This window comes from Amblyomma americanum, chromosome 4 (assembly GCF_052857255.1).
Source record: "Amblyomma americanum isolate KBUSLIRL-KWMA chromosome 4, ASM5285725v1, whole genome shotgun sequence".
Taxonomy (NCBI): Eukaryota; Metazoa; Arthropoda; class Arachnida; order Ixodida; family Ixodidae; genus Amblyomma; species Amblyomma americanum.
Genome location: NC_135500.1, coordinates 214,193,466 through 214,207,429, shown reverse-complemented (window position 1 = coordinate 214,207,429; position 13,964 = coordinate 214,193,466). Strand labels below are relative to the sequence as shown.

Genomic DNA, 13,964 nt, shown 5'->3' with positions numbered 1-13,964 from the left:
TGTCTGTGTAATGGCCATCTGGTATCAACGTGTACACTCGACGTACCCTTCCTTTAACGGAACCTTTAATTTCGCGGCGCCACCTCTTAAATTATTGGGGGCATATTGGGACCTCGTTCCTCCTCTCTCCCACGTAAAAAAAAAACACTTATTTCACGTTTTTTTATTGCTGAAGCAATACTAATGAACTCTCTTTTTTTCAGACTCAAATTATAGGTCTCACAGGAAATATATCTTTTGATGAACAAGGAAACCGTGTCAATTTTACTATCGACGTAGTAGAGATGACGATGAACAGCGAGATGGTTAAGGTGAGATAACTTTAAGTAATTCGTAATCACGGAGTAATTACTTAATGGAATCCTCCCTAGCGCGCCCATACGGCCGCAAAGGAAAAAAATACAGCTTCCTCGGAAACATCGTAGTTAAAGATAAATTTGTCCTGATCCGGTGGTGCAACTTCATTAAAACTTTTTTTAGGCCAGTTGGTGCATAATGATTTAGTAAAAGGTTATAGCGCGAAGACAGACAACCACAGGAAGACGGCACACTTACACGTGTGTGTGGCTGTGTGCATGTGGGCCGTATCCTTTGATTGTCTGTTTCTGCGCTACAAATTTTTAACAAACTGGGGTTCCAACCCGATACCACCGCCTCACAGGCCGACTCCCTTTATAAAACCCAATGCTAGAAGAAAATGCATTACGATCATTAGAGAAAGCCAATTAGAACTTGCAGAAGAATAGAAATGTGAAAAAGTTGGTACGTACCATTTTGAATTTATCAGCACGAAAGATAAGGACATGAACTACAGATGACAAGCGCTGTCCCGCAGGTGAAGTATACAGGTCTGTTTTGAAATTAGTAGGACTGGTTTTTTCCTGGGTGAACGGGCGGATGAGAGGCAGTTTGCGCGCACAGGATCGGTGAAGGGGGGTATTGGAAACGCTGGGAAAAATCGGCAGTCGGCTCTCGGCCGTTGAAGAGAGTAGGTCGCTTGTACAGTGAACCCCTGTCGAAACGCCTCGTCACGCAGGATCACGGAGCGTTTACTGGATCAGCGATATGGAATCAAATTTTGTGTAAAGCTTGCTAAAACGGGCAAAGAGACTAACGATAGGATTAACAAGGCCCACGGTGATGCTGCCATGGGCAGCATCACGTGTTTTTTAGTGGCCCAAGTTGTTCCGAGAAGGTAGGGAAAGAGTGGAAGACGAAGACGCTCTAGACGCCCTTCGACCAGCACGACCAACGAAAGTGTGTCGCGAGTGAAAAATTTACTGATCAGTGATCGTAGGATGAGTATCAGAATGATTGCTGATGACTTGAGCATTCCTCAAACCTGTGTTTTTGAGGTCGTGACAGAAAACTTAGCCATGAGAAAAGTGGGTGGAAAGTTGGTACCGCGAGTGTTGTAAGAGGAGCAAAAGGCCAACCGGAAAGCTATCTGCCAGGATTCTCTTCATCGTATGAATGAGGACCCCGACTCTTTGCACAATGTAATGACCTGTGACGAGACGTGGTTGTCTGAATACGACCAGGAGAGCAAGCGGCAGATCTCAGGATGCCACACCCCTTTTTCACCACGCCCCAACAAAGCGCAAATGAGCAAATCAAAGCTAAATTCCATGCTCATTTGCCTTCTTGATCAACATGGGGTCATCTTCAAAGAGTTCGTACCACGCGGAAAAACAGTTAATGCAGATTTTTTGCGTGGAAGTTCTCAAAACACTGCGAAAACGCATTGTTCGTGTCCGCCCAGCCATCGCCAACAATCGGCGGTTGCACCATGACAACGCGCCCAGCACAAGGTGGCAACGCTGCCTCAGCCCCCCTGCAGCCCCGACTTGGCCCCGCCAGACTTTTTTGCTTTTCCCGAGATTAAAATCTACGCTCAAGCGGGAGCATCACAGATCGGTAGAGGCGGATCAACAGGCCGTGACGAGGGAGCTAAACAGCATTCCGGTCCAGGCGTTCCTCCAGGCGTACAAAAACTGTAAAACTCGTTGGCAGCAGTATGTAGATGGGTAGGGGTGCTACTTTGAAAAATTCTAATCGTTTGCACTATTCCCATGAATAATTTGTTTTTAAATAAGTTCTATTACTTTCAGAACAGACCCTGTATGCTTCTATAAATTTCAGTTTTGAGTCAACACTTGGTCTCCTTGTCTTTCACGGTTTTTAAATTTAAAAAAACTATAACTTGCCTGTCAGCAGTTATTGCTGTACTATAATTAGGTTTACAGCACCCTGATTTCATGTGATTGAAAGGTATTAAAAACAATAGTTACACAATACTGACACGTAATGGCAAAAAGATTCCTCCGCACATTTTCTACCTGGCTCATGGTTGCTAAAATGTTGCTCATTTCTAGATTGCAGAGTGGAGTGATTCATCTGGTTTACACCCTCACCCACCAAAGTACAAAAGAGTTAAACAAGACAGCGAACTAGAAAACAAGACGTATATTGTGACAAGCATTTTGGTAAGTCTCTTCTTGCATTTAGCACTCATACCTGCCCTGCCGTAATTCGTTAGCAATGCCATGCGCACATTCAGTATTCTTAGGCTCTCGTTCTTTTATTCTCCTCCCATTTGTTTGATATTAGCGAACTTGCTGCAGTGATGGTTACCTTTATGCTCTATTCTTCTTTGTTATTGTGCATGTAACTCACCCACATCGCTGATGGCTGCATCAGCAGATATTCCTACTAACATCATAAATACAATGTTATCTGTCGGACAAAAAACATGTAAATGCCTCTTTTCTATCGCTGTCTGGATGCACATTTTAGCATTTTCTTCTTTGGCACAAATTTTCTTTTGCTTGTGATAGGTTGCTGTTCAATTTTAAACCTCCACCGAGGACAGCACATTTTCAAGCGACAGCCTTAAGGAGCTCGTGTCGCTGAAAAGCCGGTGTCGGCGTTGTAACGCGATAACCTTCAAATAAAAAAAAGCTTTGTGGAGATAAGCGGAATCAAACTCGGGTACTTTAGCTTGCGAGGTGAGCACGCGCAGTACGCGCTACGAAGGCTCGTTGGTTGGAACTGAATGAAAGTGAACCTAGTGAGTGCGTTGTCGTTTATGACTTTGTGAAATGTCTTTGCGTACTGATGCGTACATGAGTAATACCCTGGCAGCGCTGCAACATGCTGTGGCGTTCCAGTCATAAAGGCGATGCTTAAGTACCCTCCAATGTTTTCTTCTCAATTCGAAACAAATGAACTTTTGAGCAGTGAAGCGTTGTCGCATGCAAAAAACGAAGATAAAAGCAAGCTATCATTTACAGTTTTCGTGCCTTATTTTCAGCACTCTGTGGCGATGGGAAGCTACTTTTGTGTTTGTGTTTAGGATTTCAATAGTACATTTTCTTTGTACATATTTTCACAGATAACGACATTCTTACGCATGTGATCAAATGTTTACGGATACTGACGTTAAAACTGATATTTTTTGGTTAATAATAAGCAACATATTATATGCTTCTAGGGCATATTGTTTACAGAATTCTTGCGTGAAAATATGCTTTCTTTGAGAACTGATTACAGCCTGTCTTCTCAACGAGGAATGGGACGAAAAATTATTTAATCTCAACGAGAGAAAAGGGGTGGGAGCGTAGTCCGTGGTCCCGTTTGTCGACGCCGCCGCAGTGGCCAGCCATTTCTGCCGGTCAGGGCCATCGCTGAGCACGCTCAAAACGAAAGCAACTCCTTTGCATGTCACTCATTTTCCTTTCTTACGTGTCGTTCGATGATAGGAGGAGCCGTACCTGATGTTTAAGAAGCCCGAACCAGGACAAGTTCTAGTTGGGAACGACCAGTTTGAAGGTTATTGCAAAGACTTGGCCGACCTAATAGCCGACCAGGTGAAGGTCAACTACATTCTGAAGCTCGTCAACGACTCCAAATACGGAGGCCGCGACGTCAACTCTCCCGCCGGCTGGAATGGAATGGTTGGAGAACTTATCCGACAGGTGAGCTTTATCTGCTTTATCTGCTCCGAGGAAACGCAGAATATGTTCACTCGAAGCCGTACACCAATACATTAGCTTGAGCGAGAACCTACTACTGCTGTATCTGTGTATTGCAGGGGTTCTATTACGAGTTTATTCTTCAGCTTTTTTGACTTTGAATAGCAATGTCTCTGATAACGCAGACGCCTGACAGACCAGTTGCAAGTGATGGAAACAAAACTTGATTGAGAAATTAACCGTCAGAAAATACTTTCCCTGCTCACGTGCGCCCATCCTAACTGAACGTAACCGTTCACCAAATAGCCAATACGCCGATCTATCCACAACAGCCACCGATGTCATCATAAACATTTCTGGCCGCTAACGAGTTTGTAAATTGGGCCTCGTAGTCAGTGACGTCGTTACATTGAAGCTAAGGATGAACAATGAGGAATTTGCAGCATTGCTAAATGTGAAGCCCTTTCTGTGGCATTGGCAGTTCGAGCAGAGAGCGGCAACCGTCACGCCAAGGTGACTTAGCATTGACATCTGAGCTAGTTGGTTTTTCATTTTCAAAAATTATATAAAGCGCACTTAGGACAACAGACAAGCGTTTGTGTTGTTTGGTCTCCCTTGTCTGTTGTCCTAGGTGCGCTTTATATAATTTTTGAAAGTGACTTAGCATTGCTGTGTGCAGGCGACTCTGTCTCTCTGCCCATTGCCATCGCATAGACAATTGATTTGAGTATCCTCAAACCAGGCGCGTCTTGAGCCGCACAAACTTGGCTCACTGACAGTAAGATACTCGCATGGGCCGCGATCACGTAAACGAAATCTGTGGCACAGTAAAAAAATACGCCGAACTTGTCAAAATGTGCATCGAAATCAGCTCTTGAATTTTAAGTTAACCCGCCGCGGCGGCTCAGGGGTTAGGGCGCTCGGCTACTGATCCGGGGTTCCCGGGTTTGAACTCGACAGCGGCGGCTTCGTTTTTATGGAGGCAAAACGCTAAGGCACCCGTGTGCTGTGCGATGTCAGTGCACGTTAGAGATCCCCAGTTGGTCGAAATTATTCCGGAGCCCTCCACTACGGCACCTCTTTCTTCTTTCACTCCCTCCTTTATCCCTTCCCTTACGGCGCGGTTCAGGTGTCCAACGATATATGAGAGACAGGTACTGTGCTATTTTTCCCCAAAAAACAATATTATTGTTATTTTAAGTTGAAAAAAAGAAAAGGTTTGACTCGGTGCTTTAAACGTTTTGTACTCTCGACTATACATACAATTTCACGGCAAACCAGGAAGACAGCGTTTTTTTCTAACTTACCGCCACTGCCCGAAAAACCTGAGGAGACAGAAGCGATGAAGCATTTATCTAGTTACATTATTTTCTCATACACATTTTACTTTAAAATAACAGAACGCAGGCTTGTCAAGCCTATAAAAACGGTTCAAAGCTCAAGGGTACAGATTTCAGCATCTCTCGCGATTATTCTGAGGCCGTCCGACAAAAGCGCCGTCATCTCTGGCAGTACGCCAAATCCGTGAAAAAGGAAGGCGACCGCATTCGTCTCGCATTTAATAAGCTTCACATTAATAACGATGCCTATGTATGGGACACTAAGGCTGATCGCGTGGTATGTGTTTCTCAGCACCCCTCGCAAGAAGACTGACGTTCTTCTGTCACTTACTCAAATCAGATCCCAGCTTTCCTTTTTTCTCAAAGTTCGTCATGTAATACTCCCAAAACCATTTCTTTCCTTTACACTAACATCAGAAGTGTTTTATCGAAAGATGTCGCAATATCTTCGCTAATCGACTCGTGCTCCGCATCATTAGTTGCGCTAACCGAAACATGGCTCAGTGATGTTATTCCTGATGATTCAATTTTTGTAAGCCAGACAAATTTTAACATCTTTCGCTGCGACAGACCGTACCGGAGAGGAGGTGGTGTACTCTTGGCGATAAGGGATGATTTGGCAACTGTGCCTCTCATGATTAGTTCTTTTCTTGAGTGTACATGGGTTTCTTTTAAGTGTTGTTCTAAAGTTATAATTATTGGTGTTTTTAACCGTCCTCCTAACATGAATAATGGCTTTTCTTCTGAATTTAATCGAATTCTGTGTGAAATATGTACGCGTTTTCCTAACTGTACTTTACTCATATTTCGAGAATTTAACTTTCCTAGTATCAACTGGTTCACACAATCCGTCACAGCGAGTGAAACTGAAGCTAACATGTTTCTTCAATCATGTCTTGACTTTTCACTATCGCAACTCATTACCAATCCCACGCGTCGCACATCGAGTACTGCCAACATTATAGACTTAATATTAACAAATAATCCCGATAGTTGTTCAGACATTATTCATTTAGATGGCATTTCGGATCATGACGTAATAACAGGACGCATAACTGGTTCTTTTAACGAAAAGAAAACGACTGTTAAACAAATCAGATGTTACAACAGAGCTAACTATGAAAAAATAAATTCCGAATTCGAAATTTTTTCCACCCAGTTCATTAATCAATATTTATTGCGCACTGTTCAGCAAAACTGGGATTTATTCAAGAGTACTTTTAATAAACTTATCGATGATTTCGTTCCTCTAATGACCATTAGATGTAGCAGCAGTGCACCATGGTTTACCCAGAAGTTGCGACGTGCCAATAACAAGAAAAAGCGATTTTACCGACAGGCAGTGAAAAATGGTGTTCTAAGCGCGTGGGAAAAGTACAAGAAATGCGACAAGGACTACCAGTCACTACTGAAATCCACTCGACGTCACTTTTTCAATCACGACCTGTCATCTCTGCTAACCAACAACCCTCGTAAATTCTGGCGCATCATAAATCCTGGCTTTCAACCCGACATTTTGCTTTCCGACAGCGACGGCGTCATAATTAAAGAGTATGAATGTGCTCAGGTTTTCAACGACGCCTTCTCATCAGTATTCACCAAAGAAGACATTAGCGCATTCCCTGACTTAGATATAATCCAAGATATTTGCATGCCGGAAATAGTTATTAATGAAACTGGTATTTTAGCTTTATTAAACAATCTTAAAATAACTAATAGTTCGGATCACCTCGGTTTCAACAATAAGTTGCTGAAGAACACATCCCAAAGCATTAGCGCTGTGTTGTCCTGTTTGTTTTCGCAATCATTATCGCACGGATTAATTCCTAATGACTGGCGGATAGCCAAAGTAATACCTATATTTAAATCAGGTGAGCGTTCCTCTCCATTAAACTATCGACCCATCTCGTTAACCAGCACTGTTTGCAAACTACTCGAACATATCATTCACAGCCAAGTCATCAGCTATCTCGAAGATCATAACATTATTTTCGATTATCAGCACGGTTTTCGCAAGGGATTTTCTTGTGATACTCAGTTAGCTGGCTTTATTAATGACTTACAATTATCACTTGACGCGGGCTTTCAGGTCGACGCAGTGTTCCTGGATTACTCAAAAGCTTTCGATCGGGTTCCTCATCAAAGACTTCTACTGAAACTAGCACAGCTTAATATACACCCTAACGTGCTCGCTTGGATTAAGGACTTTCTGTCATCTAGAACTCAGTTTACCTCCGTTAATAATTCTAACTCTTCCTCTGCTAATGTGACATCTGGGGTACCACAAGGAAGCGTGCTAGGGCCTTTGCTTTTTCTAATCTATATTAATGATTTACCTGCCTGTGTAACATCTAGACTTCGCCTTTTCGCTGATGACTGCGTAATTTACCGTAACATTACTACAGACAGTGACCGCCAATCTCTACAATCTGACCTGAACGCAGTAAGCTCTTGGTGCTCATCATGGTTAATGGCAATAAACGTTTCTAAAACTAAACTAATATCTTTCACTCGCCGTACAGCTCGCATTCCAACCACTTATATTCTAAATGACAATACTGTGGAACTAACATCAACATACAAGTACCTTGGGGTGCACCTTCAGTTTGACCTAACATGGCATCACCATATCGACCTCACCCTAGCATCTGCTAACCGCTCACTTGGTTTTCTTAAACGTAACCTCAGATACGCCCCTATACACGTTAAAAAGCTTGCTTATATAACTCTAATACGCCCTAAAATCGAATATGCTGCGGCCATTTGGGACCCTATTCAAGCCTACGTTATCACTAACATTGAATCCTTGCAAAACCGTGCTGTTCGTTTCATATTTTCAGACTACTCACCCTTCACAAGCCTTTCAGCATTAAAAAAACGTGCCGAACTGGAAGATTTGTCATATCGCCGTAAACTTGCTCGCTTAACCCTTTTCCATAAGCTTTATCACCACCCATCCCTTCGCCGTGATTTGTTTCAGTCGCCTGATGCTCTCTTTCCACGCCGTGATCATTCTTTCAAAGTTAAACGCGTAAACTGTCATTCATCGTCTTATGCCAATTCATTTATTCCCCGTACTATCACTGAATGGAATAGTTTGCCATCAGTCATCGCCACAGAAACTGACAATAAAAAATTCCAAGAGCTTCTTCGCTGTGACGGAAATGTGTAAATGTTTGCTGTTTTTGTTAGTGTTCAATTTTTCTTTGTGTGATGCCTTATGTTTTAATTAGCGTTTTTACTTATGATTGTACCCCCCCCCCCTATGTAATACCCTCTTCTGGAGGGCCTTTAGGGGTAACTTGAATAAAAATAAATAAAATAAAACTGCCGCCACGCTGGCTGAGTGGTTATGGCGCTCGGCTGCCGGCCCGAAAGACGCGGGCTCGACCTGGCCGCGGCGGTCGAATTTCGATGGAGGCGAAAATCTAGAGGCCCGTGTGCTGTGCGATGTCAGTGCACGTAAAAGAACCCCAGGTGGTAGAAATTTCTGGAGCCCTTAACTGCAGCGTCCCTCATACCCTGAGTCGCTTTGGGGCGTTAAACCCCCACAAACCAAACCAAAAACGGAGAACTGAATAGAACGCCCTTACTCATGTATGTAAAAGGTAGTTTAACGCAGGTGTTAGAAGGGTCATCCCCGTGCCAACGATAAAAAAAAGATACCTAAATGGTTGATTTCTTGTTTTCTGACTGCACCTGTACGCGTGAGCGCACAGATGCTTAGATGTGTGTGTATGTACGTGCGCGTGTGTGTCTTAGAAAGTGACTAGATTTATCTGCACAAACAAGGGGCCCAATTATTGTGGGGAACAATGAGAAAAAGCTGCTGAGACACAGTATGACTTGCCTTAGTGTTCTTTACAATGGCTGTAGCAGGGCGGAGAGAAATGTAACAAGCACCAACAATAAAAAGTAAAAAAAACTTATTAACAATTATAAAAGTTTGATGCGGAACGCATGACAGTACACAACTTCTTACAGTACACAGTCATGAGCGCTAAAGCATCATACAAATTTCCAGGAGGACAAGTGAGCAAATTGCTATTACATTGACTAAAATCATTCAGTAAATTTGGTAGCCTGTTGCACCTTATTTACTGACAACAATTATTTCGTAGGTGAAGAACACACCAAGTCTCTGGGGCTTAAGTTGTATGAAGGCTATGTGCTTTGAGAAATTAGGGAGAGCTATGAATTCCAAGGGTTGTTTTTGAATCTTTTCGATAAGCTTAAATCAGGCGGCAATTAATTAAGCCAGGAAATTTTAGGGATCTAAGCTCAGGGAAGAGAGGAGCAAAATGAAAGTCGTGAGGCTTATTGCACATGACTTGACGAACATTCTTCTGGAAGACTAGCAGATTGTGAATGTTTGTGTAAGTTGTCCCCCATATAAGACAGCAGCAATTAAGATGAGTGAGAACAGGTGAATTATAGATTAACTGTTTTACAGATAGAGGAAGGTATTTGAAGGAATGGACTAGAGTCAACATCTGAAACAGTTCGCCGGCGAGAAAATTTACATGAGAGTGCCAAGAAATATTGTGATCAGAGTATACGCCGAAACATTTGAATGATCCGACAATTTTGATCCTAAAGGTGTTTAGTAGTACATTCCAAATCAGCGCATTATTTGTTTTTATGAAGAAATAGTAAAAGAGGCTGTAAAAGACACTGCCAGTTAAAAGCATCCTGTACTTCTGTGTCTTCCTTTACTTCACAGCACACTCCTAATATTAGTACGGTGCTTTTTAAGAGAGGCAAACATGAGCAGGCTTTACCATCACTCGTTCACTTTGTAAATATGCAAAATTCCCTTTGTAATAGCGTTTGCACAATATCACTAGCTAATTAAAGTATGAATTAATACAAAATATGGTTTTGACATCAGATTGAAAGAAATAATCTGCTGCATGCGAAGCTCGTGACCTATTCTAGCTTGCGCAGGCTTTGATTCGAATAAAAGCCTAAACACATCTTCTGCACAACCACAAAGGCTGAAATGTGTCTCTGGTCAATTCCTTACGTGAAGAGTTTTCAGTCGCAATACCGCCTGTCGTGAAATGCCATTCTACTCTGAAATAAAACTAGGCTGTACTGAAAAATTAACGGAGTTCTGAGTTCTTTTGTTCTTTCTAATTCGAGCGTAATTCATTTCTTTTAGCGTCAGTCCTATGCAGGAGAAAGAGATGGTGAAGAGGTATGGTATTAGCAGTAGGAGCGTTAGACTTTCAGCTTCCCAACAGTTGCTCACTTGAGGACCCCCTCTATTAAACAACTGAATTCCCAGTGAGCTGTCAACTTAATTTTTATTACTGATGGAGCGCCACCTCCGCGAGTGAAACACCCTGCTCCTGACTTCAGCACACTGACTCTGTCCTTGCGCACGCTTTCCTTCCAGGAGGCAGACATCGCAATCGCACCCCTGACCATCACCTCGGCCCGGGAGCGTGTGATCGACTTCACGAAGCCGTTCATGTCACTCGGCATCAGCATCATGATCAAGAAGCCCATGAAAATGAAGCCCGGCGTGTTCTCCTTCATGAACCCGCTGTCTCGCGAGATCTGGATGTGCATCATATTTGCCTACGTGGGCGTCTCGGTGGTGCTGTTCCTCGTCAGCCGCTTCTCGCCCCACGAGTGGCGCTACGAGGAGACCTTCGTGGGGCCCTCGGTGTCCAACGACTTCTCGCTCTACAACAGTCTCTGGTTCTCCCTGGGAGCCTTCATGCAACAGGGGTGCGACATCTGCCCCAGGTAGGCGCCCCGGGGAGTCCGCGAGAGATCGCGCTGCGCCGCTCGCAGACCGCATCGTGCACTGCCTTCTCATAGAGATTCAAAGCTCGCCATCGCAGCCGAAACGGAGAGGAATATGGCGCTGAGAGAGAGAGTTGTTAATTAGGTGCTATTGAACACCACAGTTTCGTTGCACCGCTCAACGTTCATTACGCAAAGCAGACGTACCGCAACATATTTACGTTTCTTCATGAAAATAAAATAACACGTACTGTCGCTCCTCAATCCCGTATCTGTACCAAAGAATATGAAGTGCATTACACATGGCGCTAGCTCAAGAAAACACGTAACCTGAATGAAGTGAAAGGACCGACAATATTACTACGCACACCAACTTTTGGCTTCTCTTTCAGACACCTCTCCGGTTTATTTTTTCCTCCGCTAACTATTGGCACGTTTATGTGTTTCTGTGAAATCAGCCTCGGATCATAGGACACAAGGTATGTTTCATCACAGCGGCACAGTGATTCGGCAAACAATGCAAGCAAAAATATCGCAGGCAGCAAAGGATAGCACTGCGCTGCCAAAAACTGAGTAGACAACCTCAATTTCCAGTTGTTGCTACTTTCACACATGCGCAGCCTCGGTGACGTCTTGTGATTCTTATGGTGTCAAACTTCATAGCATTTGTCTTCAATCTCGTAATGTTTGCGAGTCGCGCAAGTAGCAAACAAAACAAAGAAACTAATCTATGGCCAAGTCAGACAGACACAGACAAAAAACAGTTAGGTGCTGTACCTCGGCCTGCTTCTTCTGAACTCTACTGAACCTGCTCGGTTATGACAGCAGAGAATATCAACTCCTCGACCCTCTTGCATTGCGCGACCATTCCCTCTAATGATGAGGCCTTCTTCCCTGCGGTAGGCTTTCCTCTGTTTATCGGCACCGAATATAAGCATGCTGAATAGAGTCTAGAAACGTTTAGTGCACGTGAGAACAGCCAAGCTGTAGCAATCCTAAAAGAGCGTGAAAAGATAACGCATTCCTCAGGAAATAAAGAGAATACGCGGTTAGTTACCAACTCATAACACGTATTGTGCGCCATGATGGCGAAGGATTTTCCTCAGCTGCCACCGCGTGTAAGGTGTGTGCTACTAAACACTGGAACGACTAGGTTAGATTACACCTACATAGCTACAGACAAATGAAACCCAAGAAAAGAACGATCACCATCGACGGAGCTAACACTTGCATTCAGGTCACAAGATGTCGTCATAACACCATAGGATACAGTTATTGGAAATGGGGTGAGGGGCAAGACGATTCACATGCATGCACGTACGATTGCGTCGCACCCACTTGCAATCATGTAATGTTGTAGAGGCATGTGCGTGCGACGTCACATTACATAGTAACATTGGGTCGACCAATCAGATAAAGGGACTACGAAGTCACAAGTGCCTGCAGGCACATGACGTTATGTCACAGAGCTGTCACTAATCGGAAGAGCAATATAACAGAACTGCCTCAGCACTGCTCGAAGATGATACAAAGGCCACTGGCTTTCTAACTTTTAGTGGGATTGGGGACAAGGCCCATTTACCTATTTTTGTTTTCCCAGCACCACACGCGGCCTGCACATGTCACGTATTTGACTACACCACCAGTGGAGTGTGGCTACAGTCGGCTAGGATACGGCGCACGATGCGGTTTGCGAACGAGCCAGAGCTCCCCTGTCACCACTCTCTCAGTGTGGGCACCGTTTCCACCGCTCGCCCCGCTTTTTTTGGCACCTTGCCTGCCCTGCTCGAAAACGCACGCACCATTACAAGCATGAACACATACGCACGAGCCGTTTGACGGGGTTGCGCTCGCTGAAGAAAGACAGCACTGAATCCTGCGCAAACTACACTGGTTGATTACAAGACCCAAAGCGCAAAACCCATTTTCTTTTCGAATGGTTATTCGCATCCTACTAAGAAACAGCCCTGTATTCACTTTGCACTTCCCAGTCAAGGCGGCCCCAAGGCCCTCATAGAGAGCAAAGTGTTCTGTTGTTGCATCACCATGCGCACCTAAGCTTCAATGTTGAAAAATGAACGCGATTTCCGGGCCTGTCTCGCACACTCCTCATCAACTCCGGTCATAAAACGGGACCTGTCTTCTTTTCTTCTTAGCAGCCACGCCTCAGCGTTCCGACTTTCGGCATTGTTTACCTCACTCGTTATGATTCTTGCTCCTAATTCGTCAAAAAAAATTAACAAGCGAATTCTTTATCATCATCGTCAGCCTGACTACACCCACTGCAGGACAAAGGCCTCACCCATGACTCTTCAATTAACCTTGTCCTTTGCCAGCTGCGGCCACCGTATCCCCGCAAACTTCTTAATCTGATCCGGCCACCTAATTTACTGCCCCCTCCTGCTACTCTTGCCTTCTCTTGGAATCCACTCCTTTACCCTCAGGGACCACCGGTTATCTTGCCATCGCATTACATGCCCTGTCCAATCTCATTTTTCATTCCTGACTTCGACTAGTATGTCAGTGATCAACACACTGCGCTCTTCCTGTTTCTTAACGTTAGACGTACCATTTTATTTTCATAGCTCACTGCGTTTTCCTTAGTTGAAGTTGAACCCATTTCGTTAGCCTCCACGTTTCTGCCCCATAGGTGAGTATCGACAAGATACAGCTGTTATACTATCATCATCATCATCATCATCATCATCATCATCATCATCATCATCATCATCATCATCAGCCTGACTGCACCCACTGCAGTACAAAGGTCTCTCGCATGTCTCTCCAATGAAGCCCGTTCCCTTGCCAGCTGCGGCCACCATATCCCCGCAAACTTCTTAATCTCATCCGCCCACCTAACCTTCTGCCGCCCCCTGCTAAGCTTTACTTCCCT

The 13,964-nt window shown here is 44.1% G+C and overlaps 1 protein-coding gene across 4 annotated transcripts in view; it reads left to right on the top strand.

The window, feature by feature from the left end:
* Positions 1–13,964, top strand: part of LOC144129295 (glutamate receptor 1-like) — a 191,844-nt gene that overhangs the window by 147,199 nt on the left and 30,681 nt on the right. For all 4 annotated transcript variants that reach the window (XM_077663320.1, XM_077663322.1, XM_077663319.1 and 1 more), the window contains 4 exons: positions 204–311; positions 2,376–2,486; positions 3,762–3,977; positions 10,716–11,071. In XM_077663320.1, the coding sequence (XP_077519446.1) occupies positions 204–311; positions 2,376–2,486; positions 3,762–3,977; positions 10,716–11,071 (791 nt within the window). The remainder of the gene's footprint in view (positions 1–203; positions 312–2,375; positions 2,487–3,761; positions 3,978–10,715; positions 11,072–13,964) is intronic.